At 44.8% G+C, this 19,269-nt stretch overlaps 1 protein-coding gene across 1 annotated transcript in view; it reads left to right on the top strand.

Annotated features, from left to right (window-relative positions):
- Cdh13 (cadherin 13) overlaps window positions 1-19,269 on the top strand; it is a 996,812-nt gene that overhangs the window by 869,685 nt on the left and 107,858 nt on the right. Inside the window, exon 8 of the mRNA XM_052728155.1 lies at window positions 6,580-6,720. Coding sequence (XP_052584115.1) covers window positions 6,580-6,720 — 141 coding nt within the window. The remainder of the gene's footprint in view (window positions 1-6,579; window positions 6,721-19,269) is intronic.

Below are 19,269 nucleotides of genomic sequence, written 5' to 3'. Positions count from 1 at the left end.
GCCAGGCGGATCTCTGTGAGTTCGAGGCCAGCCTGGTCTCCAAAGCGAGTTCCAGGAAAGGCGCAAAGCTACACAGAGAAACCCTGTCTCGAAAAACCAAAAAAAAAAAAAAAAAAAAAAAAAAAATCCGAACAGTCAATTTCATGTTCCCAGGCTGGCACCATGCATTTCTCAGGCAAAATGAAATCCCAGCTCCCCAAAGTAGGAGCCAACCCTGAGAATCAACAGCTTTGGTTTGAAAATGGAAGCTGGGATGGTGAGCCCTCTGAGATACGAATTAGTCAGGAAACAGTGATACATCTTCATTATCAAGAACAGTAGTAAATAGCTCACCTTGTGTGCCGAGTCCTGGCTAGGTGCTGGGACCAAAGGTATGGTCCTTGCCTGGGGGAAGTTGGTCATCTACTTGGGGAAATAGTCAACAAGTATTTAGAATAAAACCACCAGACAGGCTGTGGAGATGACTCAGTCAGCAAACTGCTTTCCCCAAGAGCATGAGGACCTGAGTTTGATGCCCAGCATCCACAGAAAAGCTGGGTTTGATGGTATGTGCCTGTAATCCCAGATTTGGGGAGGGAGACATGGGAGGGTCTCTGGAGCATTCAGGACAGCCAGTCTAGCTGAAGCAGTAAGCTCCAGGTTCAGTGAGAGACACCTGGTCTCAAAAAGTGAGGTAGAGAGTAATTGAGGAAGAACCCCCACGTAGATCAATTTCTGACTTCCACAGGCAAGCATACACCTGCAAGCACATCTGCACACACATGCACACACATATAAACTTGCAGATACACACATCAATCAACAAATGGGAAACTGCTCTCGTGTTGGTGGAAGCAGATTATAAATGGCCTTTGATCCTAAATGATGACTTAGGCCCTGCTCATACTCTGAAACACAGCCAGTCACAGGCCTGGTATCTTTGCTTTTAAAGGGCATAGAGGGTTGCTATAGAGGGTTAGGCAGAAGATTCCAGAGCCACGTCAAGGGTATCAGCCCATTGACAAGAATCAGTCACGTGTTCATCTGATCAGGAGACCCAGAAAGGACAGAGCTTGGTTCAGCTCTCCCAGTCTGAGGAAGCCAAGTGGTGGACTCACAACACTGTCTTCACCACAGGTGCCTTTGGCGGCTAGCAGCCACCACTGATGCTGGTGCTTCTGCTCCTGAAAGAACATCTGCAATACAGATTGTGATATGTTATACAATCAAAGAAAGAAGAGCTGGAGTTTAGGGGCAGCAAACCCTGAGGCCCAGGCTTGTGTCTTTGCAGCCATGATGGTCCCTTTTGCATGGCACAGTTTAGAAGTGCTTTGAAATCAGCTTGACTATAACCATCCGCCCTTCAATCCTTGAACCAAGTAGACAGGAGCATCAAGAGAGGCCTGTGGCATAGGCAGCCTAGCTGGGAGAGGACTATGGGGCATCCACATCCCTCTTTAGTTGTGTAGAGACAGGGCGCTTAGGCAGTGGGGGTCTTGTCCCTACAAAGACAGAGTGCCTCCTTGCAGGTAGTGAGCTGCTTCTTCTGATGCTTGAGAAAGCAGAACCCTACCCTGGGCCTGGAGCTGCTGGAGAATTGCATCTGTTCCCTGCAGTCTGTCACTGTGGCTCTTCAATCCTCCCGGAACCTGACTGTCCAAGCTTGGGTTTGTGAGTTGCTGTGATTCAGTCAGGACAAATGAGTGCTGTGGTTCATGTCTCTGTATCAAGGGTGTTTCCCAAAGAAGACCCCCATGGCTGGATGCTCAACTAATACCATCTGTCTGTGTAATATGTGCAGAGTGACCAGGAGGGATATACACTGGCACATGCAGTCTACATAAGAGCTACCACAAGGAGTTAGGGAGCCAGAGAATGAATTCTGGAAAAGCGCTCAGCCAGAGTGGGAAACAGGTCCAAGAAACAAAGCTTCCCAGAGTGATACAGGGGTATCGAAGCTTCCATGGGGCATCTTGTCTGGTATTTAAATTGGAATGGCATCTCTGGGGTTCACGGACAGCTGCTTTTATTCCTGCTTACCTGCTTTGTTCTCACTATGAAAGCGATTGTGTTCTCATTGTGTACATGCGTGCACATAAGGGTGTATACATGTTTGCATATGTTTAGGTGCATGTGTATATGCGTGTGTGCATATGTGCATGCATGTGGAGGTGCCAACTTGATGCCAAATGATTTCCTCCATGTCCCTCAACTTTTCAGTCAAGGTGGGGTCTCTCTCCCTGAACTTGGAGCTGCCGTGTCCACCTGGTTATTAAGCAGGTTCTGAGGATTCCAACTCCGGTCCTCACATTTGTGCAGCCGACTCTTTGTACCCTGAGCCACATCCCAAGCCCAGCAGTTGCGTTTGCTGCAGAAAAATCCCAAGCCCTATGAGACAAGCAAACTTTCTAACTTCATGTCGCTTTCCACGGTGAAAACATAGAAGCAGTTGGCTAGCTGACAGGAGCCAGGTGTCTAAATTATGAAGGACTAATCCAGTGGACTGACAGGCTTCTATGTAAGCACAGAGATGCCAGAAAAGGAGTGTGTGTGTGTGTGTGTGTGTGTGTGTGTGTGTGTGTGTGTGTGTGTGCGCACGCACGCGTGCGTGCGTGCGCGTGTGTGGGAGGTAGGGGGTGAGGGTATCCCACCCCACCACTGCCAATTTTTATTGAGTTTTGGGGGTTGTGGTTGAGTAGGGGAGAGGAAGAGGGTCCTCACTTTCCACTTTAAAAATGACGGCCCCATTTTTACTTTCTTACAATGATTGGCTGTGTTCAGCAGTGAAAACTTTGTTAATGTAAGCTTTCAGTTTGCCAGAAAATTGAGACTTTTGGAACAGCTCATCCAAACTCTACAATTTGTCTACTTCATACTCTGATTGATTTCCTACCACACTAATCAATCCATTTCCCATTACAGCCATAAAGTTTTATTTACTCCGGGAGGTGGAAATTGACTGGTTCATTTTTAAAAATTATTCATACAGTTACTTAGACAACAAGAGTTATGCTGGTGTGCCCTTCCTCTGCACTTTTGTAAGGATTTGCACTCACCTCTTCTTTCCTTTGATTTGTATGTGAACACAACTTCCTCAGTCTTGACCTTTGAACTCTAAAAAGGACCGTCTTGGGCTTGGATGATGGTTCAGTCTGCAAAATTCTCTGTTAAATGTATTTGTGAAGTGATTGGAGTGCTGTCGTGAAGAGCCTTTTGTGACACTCTGTAGGATATGGCAGCCCTTCCACTTTCTTTTAGTAACCAGATGATTGATCACACCATCAGATGTAATATTAGCCAAAACGGCCTGGTTGCTCCTCACAGAACCTCTGAACCAAGTGCCTTGAGGGAAGGAGGAATTCTTTCACTCACAGGACCCGCAGGGTCTGAGAGGTGGATCGGCTTCAAGGGTGACTGCCAAGAGCACATTAAAAGAGCTCCATCTTTGAAGCAGCAGTCATGGAGCCTGCGCGGGTCTGTGCTAGGTCCTCTGCATACATGCTGTGGTTGTTTAGCTTAAGGTTTTTGTGGGACTCCTAAAAGCAGGAGTGGGGGTATCTCTGACTCTTTTGCCTGCTCTTGGGACCCTTCCCCTCTTACTGGGTTTCCTCATCCAGCCTTGATATGAGAGTTTGTGCCTAGTCTTACTGCATCTTGTTATGCCGTGTTTGATTGACATCACTGCCCTTTTCTGAAGGGAAATGGAGGAGCACTGGAGGTGGGAGGAGTGGAGGGAGGGGAGGTTGGGGGCACTGCTGGAGTGGAGGAGGGACGATGCAGTCGGGATATATTCTATGAGAGAGAGAGAGAGAGAGAGAGAGAGAGAGAGAGAGAGAGAGAGAGAGAGAGCTTCGTCTCTACCTCTGGCTCTGCATTATCTTCCTGATTGGCTTTCCCTGGGTGGATGCAGATGGACACGACCTGTCCAGACTGGGTCTTACCACCTCCAAGTTCAACAGAAGAACTACCTTTCCCTGTGTATTCCAAGAGAAGCACATTCCAGATTGAACTTGAGATTAGCCTAACTTGGGTCATGTGCTCAGGCAGCCATTAAGGACCCCTAGCTGACTTCCTAGGCAAGGTCAGAGGAGTTTCTTTCTCAGGGATATGATAGTCCTTGGGTCACACTCACGGTCCTGGCAGGACAGGATGTGAGCAGTGGATAGCTTCTGCCTAAAAAGCAGAACTGAAACAGAAAAAGATGGCCTCAAGGGGCTGGGAGGTGGCCCGGTGGAGAACGCACTCGCCACACAGTGTGAAGACCAGAATTCAAATCCCAGCACTCACATAACAACCAGGCAGGCACACCTGTAAACCCAGCACCCTGGAGGTGGAAACAGGATTCCTGCGGCAAGCTAAATAGATAAACTAGACCATTTGATATATCTAGGTTCAGAGTCAGACCCTGCCTCAATAAATAAAGTGGAGCCATCAACATGAACCTCTAGCCCCCCCACACACACACAGAGAGAGAGAGAGAGAGAGAGAGAGAGAGAGAGAGAGAGAGAGAGAGAGAGAAAGAGAAGCGGGGGGGGGGGGGAATCCATGGGAACAAGCAATGACCAACCCTTCAATAAAACACTCCAAAGATTTCATGAGTGTTCAGTTTCCCATTTGGGTTTGTAGTTCTGGAAGGAAATGGAAGGTCCTCCATTGATGTTTTATTCCTTGCTCCTTTTGGACCCTATTAATTACCAATTGGTACCCCAGTTTTGGAAATCATCGCACCGGCAGGGCTGTAAATGCAATTATAAACACCTTCTATTTCTGTCATTGAAGGTGGCCTCGCTCGGACTCTCTCGGTGAGTGATTAAGCATCAATCCTAAGTGACTGAAGCCACTGAGGAGAGTGAATGCCTTTATCAGCAGAGATATCCTCAGGCCAGGCTGGCTCTGGGCAGCTGTCTGTTTTTCTCCAACGTACAATGTCCACAGAGCCATTCTGCTTGGCTTCATCCCCAGGGGCTCTTGTCCCAGCCCTGCTGTGGTGTGAGATAGCTCACCTGGCACCTCCAGCTGGTGCTCCCAAGTTGTCACCAGAGGGATAAAAGTTGCACAGGCAGAGCTTGCCTGGCCATCACACCCTGGGTTGGGTGCTCTTATTGGCGACTCTGATCAGAGATGATTCTAGAAATTTTCCATATAGAAAACAAAGAAAGGTGACCCAACCCCACACCCCACAGACAGAGAGAGGTGGTTAATGAGTCTCCAAAGGAAGTATGGCTGCAGCTTACCGGAAAAAAGGGTGCTGAGTGACCGACACCCGCAGCCCCATAAGGGGGATTTACACACAGCTTCACACACTCCATCTCAGGATCCTAGCCGTATGGTTAGCTGTTTTGAATGTTTCAACACCGTGAGAAACATGGACCCTGACCTTATAATAAGAGCATTGAAGAGACAGTAGCGAAGGTGAGGTAGTTTATCTTATGAACTTCCAAAGCTCTTGGAATGGCGGGCTCTGAGAGCACAGAGCACAGTGTTCTAGCCTAATGCAACCCTGCCTCTCTGTCCCCTCACTGAGTCATCAGGAGGGCACTGTCTTACATGCCAAAAAGGTCTTGTTTTTCCCTCTGGTGCTTACTCTTTTTCTCAACAAAAGCCTCATGTGGGTTCTTCTCTATGTATCATAAAATAAATATTCTGCATTTTAAAGCTTTCCAGGCACATGACCTTTTTATATCTACAGGTCACTAGGCAACCATGGCTGTTAGTAATTTTCTAGTCTAAACTTTCATGTGGGGGGGTAAGCATAACTTAGCAGAGGTAGTTGTGGGAGGGCATCAAGACTAGCAAACGTTTTGTTTTGTTTTGTTTTTTGTTTTTTTATTCTGTATTCGGACCTAAGCTGGCTCAATACAGTTTTCAGAATGAACCATCAGATTTTATTTCTTACAAACATGGCCTTTGAGATCTGTCCAGTAGTCAAGAAATATATGAATAAAAAGATCTAGTCATACAATCTCACTTATGGTAAATTTATGAGTTCGTGTTTACATTAAAATGCAAAGTCCAGATTTGGTGTCTGGGATACTAAAAGAACAACAACAAAGGAAATACCACATAGGAGACACTAAACCTCCTTTATTTTTCCACCTGTACAAAGGAAGCAGTGATTAGCTTGATGTGCTCATAAGAAAGATACAGTATACTGATGTATGTAAAGTATAGTGACCCCAGGGTTCCTAAAGCAACCATCTTTGTTGTGACCTCAGGAGTGAAGCTAGCCTATGTCCAGATCAGATTCAGAAGTTTCCTTGAAATGACAGGTGTAGACATGAACATCCACCATGAATATATGCCCACACCCAGGTCATAGAACATTCTAGAATGTGTAAAATCTCCCTTTAACAAGGACAAGTCATTAGAATCCATTCTGGTTGCCATTGCCAATCTAAAGATGGTAACTATCATTCTAGAATGATTTCAAAGGTACATATATACCTAATATATATGCATATATACATATATATATATTTAAAATATCATGGTTGGTTAAAGACACCTGCTCTAGAAGGTATAGGAAAAATGTTCACCAGGTCTCCAAAACAGTGCCTCAAATCTAAACATTGTCTTCTCTGGTGTTTCTTTGCTTTGTAGACTCTGGAAAATCCCAAGTATGAACTGATCATTGAAGCTCAAGATATGGCAGGACTGGACGTGGGATTGACAGGCACAGCCACAGCCACCATCGTGATCGATGACAAAAATGATCACTCACCAAAATTCACTAAGAAAGAGGTAAGCCCAGGACAGTGTTACAGGAGCCCTGAGGCTGCTGTGTATTTAAAATGCCTGAGCCCTGGGAGACGAAGGGCACTTAGTCTTTTTAAAGTCCATAAAAATATAACTTTTAATATCAAAGTGCCATTTCCATAGCACTGTGTTATGTGCATCCTATTGCAATTTTAGTATAGCAGTAAGTGCAGACGGAGAGGCCGTCTGAAGAGCAGCAAGGAGGAAGAGTGGATTTTCCTGGTAATTGCATGGTGACCCATGGACATATAAAAACTTTGTTATTGTGTAGAGGACCATTGTTTATCACAGGCATGGACCATGTGTTGTTTTCCATTTATACCAGGGAGGGGTTGAGATGTAAGACTGCATTCTACTGCTGAGCTGGTATGTGACTAAGAAGTCATGAGCATTATGCATGGGATGGACACATGCTAAAGTCAGGGCTTCTTTGTGTCAGGGCCAAAGCCACATATTTGACACCATTCCTCCAAAGCTGGTTAAGGGTATGGTTAAGCAGGTACTATTTGTGAGATGTTGAGATGCTGAGATGAGGGTTGGTAGAGAGGGTGACAGGCTGGAGATAGTTATGGAGAACATGTAAATGAAGAAGATGAAGGGGGTAGTGGGGACCATGTTGCTATAGTGACAATGAAATTCTAAACATGGGCCATTCTTATCCAAGGGTCCATTCCATGTTTTGTATTTGTGTCTGTATTGTGAATGAGGGGGTGTGCATGTATATAAATATTCACATGTGTGGGGATGTACATTTGCATGTACAAGTGTATGCAGGGATGCACACATGCACATGGAAACTAAAGGTTCACATCCTATGCCTTCCTCAATCACTCTATACCTTATATATTGAGTCTCTAACTTGAGCCAGAACTCACCAATTCAGGTAACCTAGCTAGTCAGCTCTGACTACACCCTGTCTCTGTGTCCTGAGCACCGGGATTATAGGCTGGCATCATGCCCACCCAGCTTTCATGGGATCCAAATACATGGCAAGCACTTTTCTTGATGCACTAGGAAGAGAGGAAGATGGATTGTAGATGTGAAGATCAAGGCTTGTCAGCTCAGGATGGAAATTCTGATCATTTCAAGATGGGACTGTCTTGGATACTGTCTTGGTATGAACTTCTACACACATGAGCATGTCCCACAGTGGGGTCGCAGGTGTGTGTGGTTGTTGGGAATGTGTGTTTTCCACATTTTCTTTATGTAGTTGTCCATCTTGTTGTGGGTATGGTACCTTTTTCTCTGTCTCAGAGAACTGTTTAACCGAGGAGCTGTGAGCCGTTACCTATAACAAGACTGAAAATGACTCTGTTCACTATGATGTTTCACTCACATAAAACACTCAAGCAGATGGTCCACAGGCTGTAACAGTGGTACTATCATATTGGTTTCTGTCTTACTTTTCTATTACCATGACAAAACACCATGACCAAGGCAACTTAAAAAAGAAAGCATTTCATTTGAGGCTCATGGTTCTCAAGGGTTAGTGCATGACCATTGTTGTGGGGAGGTGCTGGAACAGTAGCTGAGAGCTCACACCCTTATCCACAAGCATGAAGCAAAGAGAACTAACTGAGAATGGTTTGGGTTTTTGAAACCTCAAAGCCTGCCCCTAATGAGACACCTTCTCCAACAAGGCCATGCCTCTTAATCCTTCCCAAACAGTTCTACCAACTGGGAACCAAGCATTCAAACATATGAGCCTATGAGGGCCATTCTCATTCTAACCACCACAGCTTCCAAAGAAAGACTTCTGATTTCTGCCCAGAGATTAGTCGATGTTCAACTAACTCTAGCTGACCAATTTACATTTTCCTGTCAAACTCAAGTCTTACAGGGTGGGGATAAATCAGCTTCTTGTTCATTTTAATACACTGTGTTTGCAAAGTATTTTCAGAGTTTTAAAATCAGGTATCAACCATTTTATTCATTTAGTCATTCCATTTCATTTTCAAATTATACCTTAAGTTGATGATCAGTTTTAGATTTAAGAAATAATTTTTTGCAATTTTAATATAATATTTTTATTAATTATTTGATAATTTCATACTTTGTATTCATAACAAATTCACAAATTCATAAATTTGTCCCTATTACTCCTCCCAGATCTACCCCTATGTCCCCCCAACTTTGTACCTCCCCATTTTTTCTAATAACCCATGGAGTCCAGTTTTGTACAGTCTGTGTGCTTAAGGATGTGAAGTCCTCCCACCAGTGTGTGACCTACCCATCAGAGGTCACACCCTTAAAGAAAACTGACTCTCACCCCTAGCAGCCGTCAACTGTCAAGAGCCCCTCAGCTAGTGATGGGGGCTCCTGAGCCCTGCCCCACTCCCTCTGGAATGTTGACTGGCTCCATCTTGTGCAACTTGAGTTCTTCCCACATACATACATATTTTACGGTTGAACCGCAACATTACCGTATGTTAATAATAATAAAGCTGTACAACTTCACTCCAGTCCTCTAGTTGAAAAACAAGAGCAAGCAAGACTAAAAGAAAGCCCCAGTTTTCACAGAGGGGTGAAGCCATCCAGTGGACCCAGAGATCTGGACACTCCCATCAGACGGAGGCAGCCTGTGAGGTGGCCTCTACTTCCCAGGGCTGGTGACATGACAGCACAGCTGTCTTACTCTCCTGGTGTCTTTAGCTTTTTCAATGTGAAGATATTTTCTTAATCAACTACCTAGTGATGACTCATAATTCTTTTTCTCTCTCCTGTTGCCCTACAGAGCCTCCAGGGCTTCATCACACCTTAGATAGGTAGCATCATTTTCTACAAAAGGACGAAAACAAAAGGTCTCATTTTTCCTCCAGCAGAGTGGATTCTGTAGATTTTGCTTCATGTGATTGATAGCTGGGAGCCTGTTCTGCCTTCAGAACGCATCTCCCTATTGGAAAACATGTGTAAATGTTAAAGATTATTGTCACATTGGAGAAAATCTCTATCAAGCTTCTGTCGCATACATAGGAATTGTTCATTTTCCAGTGGTCCTGTGTAATGGCTAATCTTTACACTGCTGCCACATGTCAGCCAGGCTGTCGTCCGTGGCCCTGTTTTGTGACCTGTTCTGAGTTTTGTGTTGTCTTTACTGATGTGAATGTGGCGGGTCGCCTCGGCAAGCGTGTAAATCTGTTTCTAATGTGTTCATTACAACGTCTCCCTCCTTCCCTGAATTCAGCAGACAGTGAAGGAGCTACTTCATGGCTGGTGTAGAAGATCTGCTTTTCCCCTTACGGAATTGGCTGAGGCAGGAAGACATGGGTTTATTCATTTCTAACTTTATCACTTTTGATCCATAATCTATTAAGGTTTTATTAGTAGCAGGTTTATTGAGACATTATTCACGTACCATAGAGCATACCCTTTGATAATGTGCAAGTCATTGGATTTTAATAAATTCACAAAATCATGTGGCCATAACTACTCTCTGGTTTAAGAACATTTTTGTTACCCCCACAAAGAAACCTGCATCATCATCACTCACTTTCCCATTCCCCTGACCTTTTACCTGGCGGCAATTTTGCTTTTAGTCTCCAAGGATTGGTTGTTCAAGGTATTTCACATCAAGAGAATCCCGTAGTGTTCTTTGCCATTGGCCTCTTTGCTTAGAATGTCTTCTAGGTTCATCCAAGTTGTAGGGTCAACCCATGTTTCATTCCTTTTGATGACTAAATAATACTCCACAATGTGGATATATCTCATTTTGTTTAGTCATTCAATTCTTCAAAAGCACTTGGGCATTTTCGATTGTTTGAGTACTATAAATAGACTACTGTGAATACTCACACACAATCCATACATTTTTATATGAATTTTCCTTTTTATAATTTCTACTGAATTTATTATTTGACAATTTCATACATGTTTATAAGGAATCCTGGGTACCCTCACACCCACCCTCTCTTGTCTCTCCCCCACACCCACCATCGTTCCCCAGCTCCCTTCAATGTGCCTTTCCCACATTAATTTTTTGGGTTCTGTGACCCACTGAGTTTAACCCGGGCCATCTGTGTAACTATGGGCTTCAAACTCTCTACTGGAACCTGGTCGGCCACCAGGAGGTATACAGCTAAAGATAGTGGCTGTCCCTCCCCAACTGTCTACCAGTATCCAGAAGTTCAACTTTCAGGGGTATGACCCTGGGGTGAGCCCCTCCCTGATCCACGACCTTACAGAGCCTTAAAGGGGTTGGTAGAAATGTCCTTAAGAGCTAAGCCCTCAATCGTCACTTACCCTCAGCTCCTTGAGCCATTCCCCAGGGTTCCTTGCAAACAGAAGCTTCTAGATTTTCTTTCTACTTCACAGTATCTAGAGTGATAAAAAGAAGTCGCCCACAACATCACTCCAAATTAGTCACCTGAAGCCTCTCCCTCATTTTATTGAGACATTTTCAAATGTGGAGGTTGCACTCAGTATGGCTTACTCAAGTGACACCGTCTTCTGAATAAACACAGGACTGTCATAGCGATGATTACATCCAGCCTGGGTGATTTAACTCTTGACCAATGATACAAACTCCCATCGTCAGTCAACTAGGAGCCACAACCTGGGAGCTTCCTCCTAGCATGTATACCCACGGCACCTCTGTCTCCTTTCCCCACAAACCAGCTTTTCCTATGTTTCCTCTTTATGGAAACGGGACTTTACAGCAGATCTCTCATGAACAGCTTTGGTGACGTTCCTCTGCCCTCCCATGTAGCCATAATCTATTTGTGCTCATAACCGTGTGAATATATCTGAATGCACTCATCAACTCTGTGTGTGAACGCTTGGGCTGTTTCCTGTGTGGAGTCAGCTTGGGTAGCACTGGGAAAAACATGGTGGGCTGTGACTCTGGTGCCTGTGTGAATGTGTGTGTGTGGCTCTGTTTGGGGTTCACCTCTGACTGCAGTGGTTGAACCCACTTTCTTGATACAGCCAGTGTGCTAAGGTAGTTATTTGGGTTTGGGGTTTATATTGGACCCGCCAATGAGAACTTGGGGTGCTGCATTGTTATTGGACTGGTATGTAGAATTCTTCGTACACTAACCGCCATTTGGTCTTGCGAAGTTTATTGTCCACCTCTTTAGCCTAACTATTCCATGTGCTGTGGTGTGTCACAGTGGTTACATTTCGATTTCCCTGGAGAGTGTTGATGTTGACCTCCTTCATTTACCCCTTGGCCACTGGCTTCTATTTTGGGAGAGTGTCTCTAGAAGCTTCTAACTACTTCTTTGTGAGGCCAGAGGCTAGTGTCAGGTGTCATTACTCAGATACCATTCAACTTGCCTTTGAAGCAGGCTCTTTCAGTGAACCTGTAGCTCCCTGACTGTCCAGGCTGGCTGCACAGCATGCTCCAGGGATCCACCTGTGTCTGCCTGCCCAGCACTGGGATTCCTCAGGTCCCCGTTCAAGAACCAGGTACTTTACCCACTGAGCCACCTCCCCAGCCACCTCTTAAGCTGGGTTATAAGGGCCTGGAGAGACGGTCCAATGGTTAAAAGTGTTTGCTGTTCATTGGACTTTAATACATTCACAGAATCGTGTGGCCATAGCTACTGTCTGATTTAAGAACATTTTTGTCACCCCACAAAGAAACCTGCACCATCAGCACTCATTTCTCATTTCCCTGCCCCTCAACCCTGGCAGCAATTAATCTGCTATCAGTCTGCAGTGATTGGTTGTTCAGGGCATTGCACATCAACAGAATGCCATGATATATGGTCCTTTGTCATCCTAGCACTTGGGAACTGGAGGCAGAAAGATCAGAAGTTCAAGATCATCCTCGGCTACATCGAGAGTTTGGGCTGTACAGGAGACCCTGTATCAGAAAGGAGAGGAGGCGGGGGGAAGGGAACGGAAGGGGAATAAAAGAAAGAGGTGAAAACTCCCTTTTGTGCCTCCTTCTTTCTCCAGAAGTCTGGGGTGATGTATTTACCCAGGCCTCCGAGTTTCCATGCCATCTGTGTTAGTGTGCCCACAGAGATTTTCCTGCCTCCATAAGGCATGATTTCCCCTAGGAGAGCCCTGTAAACTCACTGCACCTGTATCTAAACACTGACCACATAATTACATGTTCCCTTTGCTCAGTAGAGATTCATCCCCACCACCGTATTTCTGAGAAAATCGAACCAGGTAAATTATCTGACTTGGGTGACTTTCCTGGAGGGTGGAGCCCAAGACATTTTAACAACCAGATAAATCTCAGACGATGATTAAATGTTTTTCCAAACAGTTCCCAACTCTCTCTTCCCATGAAGCATTTTCTTGCCAGTAGAGTGAAATTTGTGAGACTTCTGTCAGGCCTCAGAATCTCCATTTAGCTGATAGTTCTCTGTTCAGCTGAGATTTTGAACAAAACCAAACCTGTGCTGTGAGGTCTTCATCAGGCTTTGTGCAGTGATGGGGTAATCCCAAGTGTAAAGAGAGGAGATAAAACAGTATGCATAAGCGTAAGCAGCTTTCCACTCTGTAAACAGTAATATTTCCTCAGAGTGCCTAGGCTCCTGGTCTGTCCAGTCCCTGGCAAACCCTTCATCTAAGAGCTGGCTTGAAAACTACAGCCTCCACTTGCCATCCCATAATTGAGGAGGGTTTCTATGGAAACCAGCTGATGCTCTCTTCCCATGCTCACCTTCTGAGGAAGAGGTGAGTTCATTGCTTCCTTCTCCCACACCAAGGATCATGGGAAACATGAGATCCTCCACTAAATCTAGTATTCAAACTTCAGAGTTCCTTCAGTCAGGTCAGGGGCTGGATTTCCTGTTATTACTGATTTCTATAACATTTGTCTTTTGGGGGGGAGGGCGGGCTCATGTGTCATGACGCCTATGTAGAGGTCAGAGGCCAACATATGGGAATCAGTTTTCTCCTTCCACCACGTGGGTCCCAGGCACCGAACTCAGGTCATCAAGCTTGGCAGCAAGCACCTGTGAAGGCTGAGCCACCTCATCGGCCCAGAGATGTAGATTGTAGACCACAAAGAGTAAAGAGAAACAGTCTCCAAGGAAAAGCCTATGAATAGAAGCCATCTTGCAGACTCTTCCTTTTAAGCTAAGGAAGGAGGGGGGATGACTTCTTCACTCCTGTCACTCTCTGTCCTCTGGCAGCAGAGTGGCATTGCAAAACTGTTCAAACACCCATGCTGACTCTAGACTGTATTCATGTGTGATGTCAAATGTCTGGATTTTTGTAAGTTGTAAAAAAACAAAATGTATCTATCTTGTGGCTGCTTCTCCTAGTTGCTCCTGGAGGTAGACCAGACAGCTAAGTGATTGATTGCATTAATCGGTCTTTTGTAATTATATTTGTGATGTGTTGAGCCCCATCATCCCTGTGTGAACTCCTATGCAAATTTTGTGCCTCCCTCACCCTCTGGTGACGCTCAGAGGGTCAGGAGCAACTCAGTGGCAATAAAAGCCATTTTTCACTCCAGCTGGCAAAGTCTCAGCACTGAGCCCCTCCACAGCACAGTGTCCTCTGAAGACTCCATGCACCTGCCTCTATTCAAAGGCAACATCCTCACACTAAAAGCAACAACCACACAGTTTCTGAAACACCCACCACAAGACTCTGAGCATGCAGCACAGCTACTGCCAAAATGCAATTTGCAGAGTGTGAGTGTGAGTTCTGAATAAAGAGCCAAGAGCCACGAGAATGGAGCATGCTGGGCAGTGGCCCAGCCCTTCACAAACCGCCTTGTACAGAACCATTTCATAAGTAAGATCACTGAGTCTCAGGCACTGGTGGCTACAAACACTGCCCACTGGCCACACTGCCTTCATCCCTGCCAGGTGTCAGTGCACCCTCATGCTACTGTATAGATGACATTCTGCTCCCTTCTATCCCAGTTCCTTCCTTTCCTTTGTATCCGGAAAAAAACCCAGTTTAACCTTCCTCATCCAGGTTGTCAATCTCCCAATGTGTTGCTCCTCCCACTCTGTTCCAGCGCAAGTCTGACCTGCTGCTAGCTTAGCATCGTTATGTTGTCTTCATCGTGTCCTCACTATAGAGGCTCCTGCCCTGCTTTCATTTCTGATGTTGTGGTAAGACACCCTGGCACAAGGCAACTTAGAGGAGAAAGGGTTTAGTTCAAATAACAACTCTAAGTTGCAGTCCATTATTATGAGGCAGGCAGAGCAGGAACTTAGTCACTTCGTATCCACAATCAAGAGCAGAGAGGAACCCGTGCATGCTCACTCGCTTGTGTTCAGCCCCATTGCCCCACTCTTAAACAGTTTAGGACACTCTGCCTAGGGAATGGTGCTGCCCGCAGTGGGCGGGGTCTCCCCACTTCGATTAGCACAATCAAGAAAATTCCCCACAGACGACACAGGCCAGCCTGATCTAAAGCAACCTTCCCTGAGACTCTCTTTCCAGGTGATTCTAGGTTGTGTCATGTTGGCACTTAAAGCTAACCATCACAGCTCCCTCGTGCCACATGAGTGCTTTGGTACCTGTTAATAAGCACGTGGCCCTAGCACTAAGCATGACGGTGACATGAGATGTTTGGTTTGAGATTTCTTTTTGCAATATGATGATATGAGTCTTGCTTTGTATCCCAGGCTGACTTTGAACTCATGGAAATCTTCCTGCCTCAGTTTCTCAAGTGCTAGGGTTGCAGGTGAAGGCCTTTATACCCAGCTAGAGATGAATTTATTATTCATTCAGCATATATTCACTGCAGACTTCATTTCATCTTCTAGTACAGTGTTAGTGATCTTTCGAATCTGTGTTATATAGAGCATTGCATCGATATCTTTGTCTGAGTCATGTGTGATGTTTTATTGTGTATTTCATTCTCCTTCAACACACACATATCTAACTGGCACACATCCCACTGTAATGTATAATATCCCCTTCTAATGGGCCGTGCAATTGCCTGCTCTGTCTCCCTCCCTAACTGGACCATATCATGGTTCATGTTCACTGTCAATTGTTTTCAAAATTACCTCAGAGACAGACCAGAGAAGCTCAACCGGGGAGTGAAGACCCTCCCTAAATGTGGGCTGCATGCCCAAACCAAATAAAAGGTAGAGAAGGGATCAGGGGACCCACCGAGTGTGTGCATCCTCTGCTCTGCGTCCCGTTCTGTGGAGATGCGAGGTGAGGAATCCCGCTTCTGCCTAGGTGCCTCCCCCACCATGATGCACTGTGCACGTAAACTACGGGCCAGAATAACCCTTGCCCCCTTAAGTTGCTTCTTGCTGAGTATTTGGTCACTGTCATAAGAAACTAGCACCTGGTTTGGCAAGTGGCAGATGCCCAGCAAACAGATGAATGAGGAAGAAAGTATAAATACTTAACAGTGAACAACAGAAACCATCAAACATTAAAGAATTGTGTTAAAGGGGGCTTCGGAAAGAATCTCAGCCAAGCCACTGGTTTTATAGATAATGGACACTGCCTAGGGCACACAGCAGGTCCCATACCCATCTCCTTGGGGCACATGACACTGCTACAAGTAAATATGGTGTCCCTGCACCGACACAAGTCCCCAGCACTCTAGTTCAGTGCTCTTGAGGTGGGCCGAGAGCCAAGATGCCTGGAGGGACTTCCTTTTCAGAAGTGAATAAACTCATTGCAAAAACTGCCAGAGTCCCGAATCATCTTTCTTATCAGCCAAGGAAGAAACACGAAACAAGAAAATCCAATGTTGATAAATAATACATAAAGGAGCCCTTACAGTGGAGAAAGCGCAGCGCGTCCCGTGAGGCGAGAAGAAAAGGCGAGAGAAAACCCTGCACAGCTCCTACTCACTTCCAGTTCTTTCTTCTAAGTGAGATTAAACAGAGCAGCCCAGAATTGATTCCAATAAATTCCGCTTGTTGCAAGGCCCAGTTCAGTTAGGGACTGAGCATCCTTCCCAAGGCTCCGCAGCATTTTCTCTAGACGTTGACCTGCCCAAATCCAAGTTTATGGCATTTTATGAGGAGGATCTTTGGTTGTCTTTCCCATTCTTGTGACTAAAAACCCCTAGAAACAAGTCATGGCTTCAGTCACAGGCGTGGGGGGCTGTTAAGGCAGCTCACATCATATCAGACAGAAACGGAGATGAGCCCTAACAGGAAGGGGCCGGGGCAAGACGTGATCCCCAAGGACATGCAGTCCAGTGACTGCCTCCTCCAACCAGGCCCCCCTTCCACAGCTCTGCCACCCTCTGATCATCTATTCAAATGTGCATGCACATGTGAGGGCGTGTGTTGTGTGTGAAACTCACCCAGAATGCTGTTCTGTGTTCTCCTTCAAAACTTCTGGTCTCAGGACCAACCTAAATCTTCCACATCAGCTTGTCGGCTTCCACATCTAAAGCCCTAGATGTCACCTGTTCAAAGAGCAGCCCATTCACAGCTAGACAGTTGGGGAGTCACTCATATATATCTGTGTATATGTATATGTGTATATATGTGTATAAATATGTGTGTCTACACATATATATACATATGTTTATATGTGTCTATAGGTATATATAATATTGCATATATGTTTATATTGGTGTCTGCAGGTATGTATATGCCTTATATGTGTGTGTATTTATGTATATAACCATGTGTATGTGTGTATATGCATCTCTACTGTATGTGTATACATATGCATATTCATATATGTGACTATATATGCACATGTATATATGCATATATCAGCATGTATGTATGTGCATGTATATATGTATTTGTGTATATATAGTTTTATATGCATATGTGTGTATATATGCATATGTGTACATAAATGTATTTGTGCATATGTATACTGTATTTGTATTGTATATGCATATGTGTATATCATTACATAGGTATGTATATGTATGTGTCTATATGTATGTATATATGTGTCTATATGTAGGTATGTATATATATATGTGTGTCTATATGTAGGTATGTGTATCTCTGTATGTAGATATGTTTATGTGTCTATGTGTAGATATGTGTATGTATCTATGTGTAGATAGGAGTGTGTGTGTGTGTGTGTGTGTGTGTGTGTGTGTGTGTGGATATGTGTATGTGTCTATGTGTAGGTGTGTGTGTAAATGTATGTCTGTATGAAAGATCAGGGTCCTCACATGCCTGGGAAGCATGGTCTGCCCTCAGATCTGCTAACTGCCCTGGAGTCTAAGACAGAGTGTGGCCTCCTCAGGATCTGCATTTATTTGAAGGAGACGGGCAGATGCCCCTCCTCCACCAAGAGTCAAAGGGCATCGGGGTCTCCAGGCTGCTGTCACCTGCACTGCAGATCAGCTCTAGCTCGTTCTCTTCCCACGCAGACATGCGAGCAGCTGATTTGCAAAATCAAATTGAACTTGCTGCTTTGTCTGAAAGCTTTCTATGTGCTTGATACTTACCTATTTTTTAAAAGAACTTTTTAGCAATGCTTCTGGGGTTTAAAGTCAGCGGGGAACCTGCAATTGGGATTGTGGCACTTTCTCCAATATCAACATAGAGAACATATGTAATAAAAAACTCAATACTGTTTGTTGAATGTGTAAATTTTCACAGTAACTTGGTAATCGCCACCCTATAAGAGCTCTTGTCCTGGTATTTCTACTGCTGAGTAAAAATGACTTCAGTATTTGCAGCAGGTTAGACTCAATTCAGATGGGAATAGAATCTGTAATTGCCCCTGTACAGGAAGTATCAAGTTCAAGGCCGAAATCACCGAGCCGATTCGCTGCAGGCCTGTACCTGCACAATTTACCTAAATAGAGATGGTCCAGAAAAGTTTTTGTGAGCCATGTGAAAACCTCTCTCCCAAGACTTTTAAAATATATTTTATGGTCAAGATGTTGCCGAAGTCTCCCAGGACTAATTCCTATCCAGCCAAGAAAAATTGCGTCTTCCCATTTACATTCTAAAGTCTGAACTTTTACTTTACAAATGAATTTTCCCTCCAATTCAGGAAGTGCTGGCTGCATTACAAATTTTAATGCTACCATTATAGGATCATAATTTTAAGAACCCAGGGTTCTCCGAGGGCCCAGCAACATGGCATCTCTCCACTTTATTAAAATGAATGAGCAGATGTACAATTTATTTCTGCCGAACTATCATCTAAATTCATAAGCTCTTTCTCATGTGTCTGAAATCCACGTTGGATTCCCATCTCCTCGCCTTAGAAGAAAAAAAAAAACACTCCCTCATTTATCACTCTGGGGACGTAACTGAAAAGTCAACTCGTCTTGATTCGCTTTGGACCAGTGTCCCAATGCAATTTAAATCCCATCCCTTCAAGGCTACTCATGGAGGATGAGGCAAAGGAACACATGCATCCGTAGAACCATTTCTCAGCCATCTACGTCAAAGACTGGCATAAAGTCAGCTGAGCTGACACCTTCCTGGTGTAGGAGAGGTTACAATAGCCTGGAGTGTGTTCAATCACATAAGGTGGTCTGGAGACATCGCAGTTAAAATGTATGTTAGTAAAACCTCACACAACCTTATTTCTCACGTGCTGATTTTGCCCAAGGGCAGCAGTCAACATGTTCATATTGGGTTTAAGAGACAACTCAGCCTGGCTTCACAGACCTGTGTGATGATCTCGGACCCACTCTGTATC

The sequence above is a fragment of the Peromyscus californicus genome, unplaced genomic scaffold (assembly GCF_007827085.1).
Source record: "Peromyscus californicus insignis strain IS unplaced genomic scaffold, ASM782708v3 Scaffold_8__1_contigs__length_139910024, whole genome shotgun sequence".
Lineage (NCBI taxonomy): Eukaryota > Metazoa > Chordata > Mammalia > Rodentia > Cricetidae > Peromyscus > Peromyscus californicus.
This window is presented reverse-complemented; position numbering and strand designations above follow the sequence as displayed.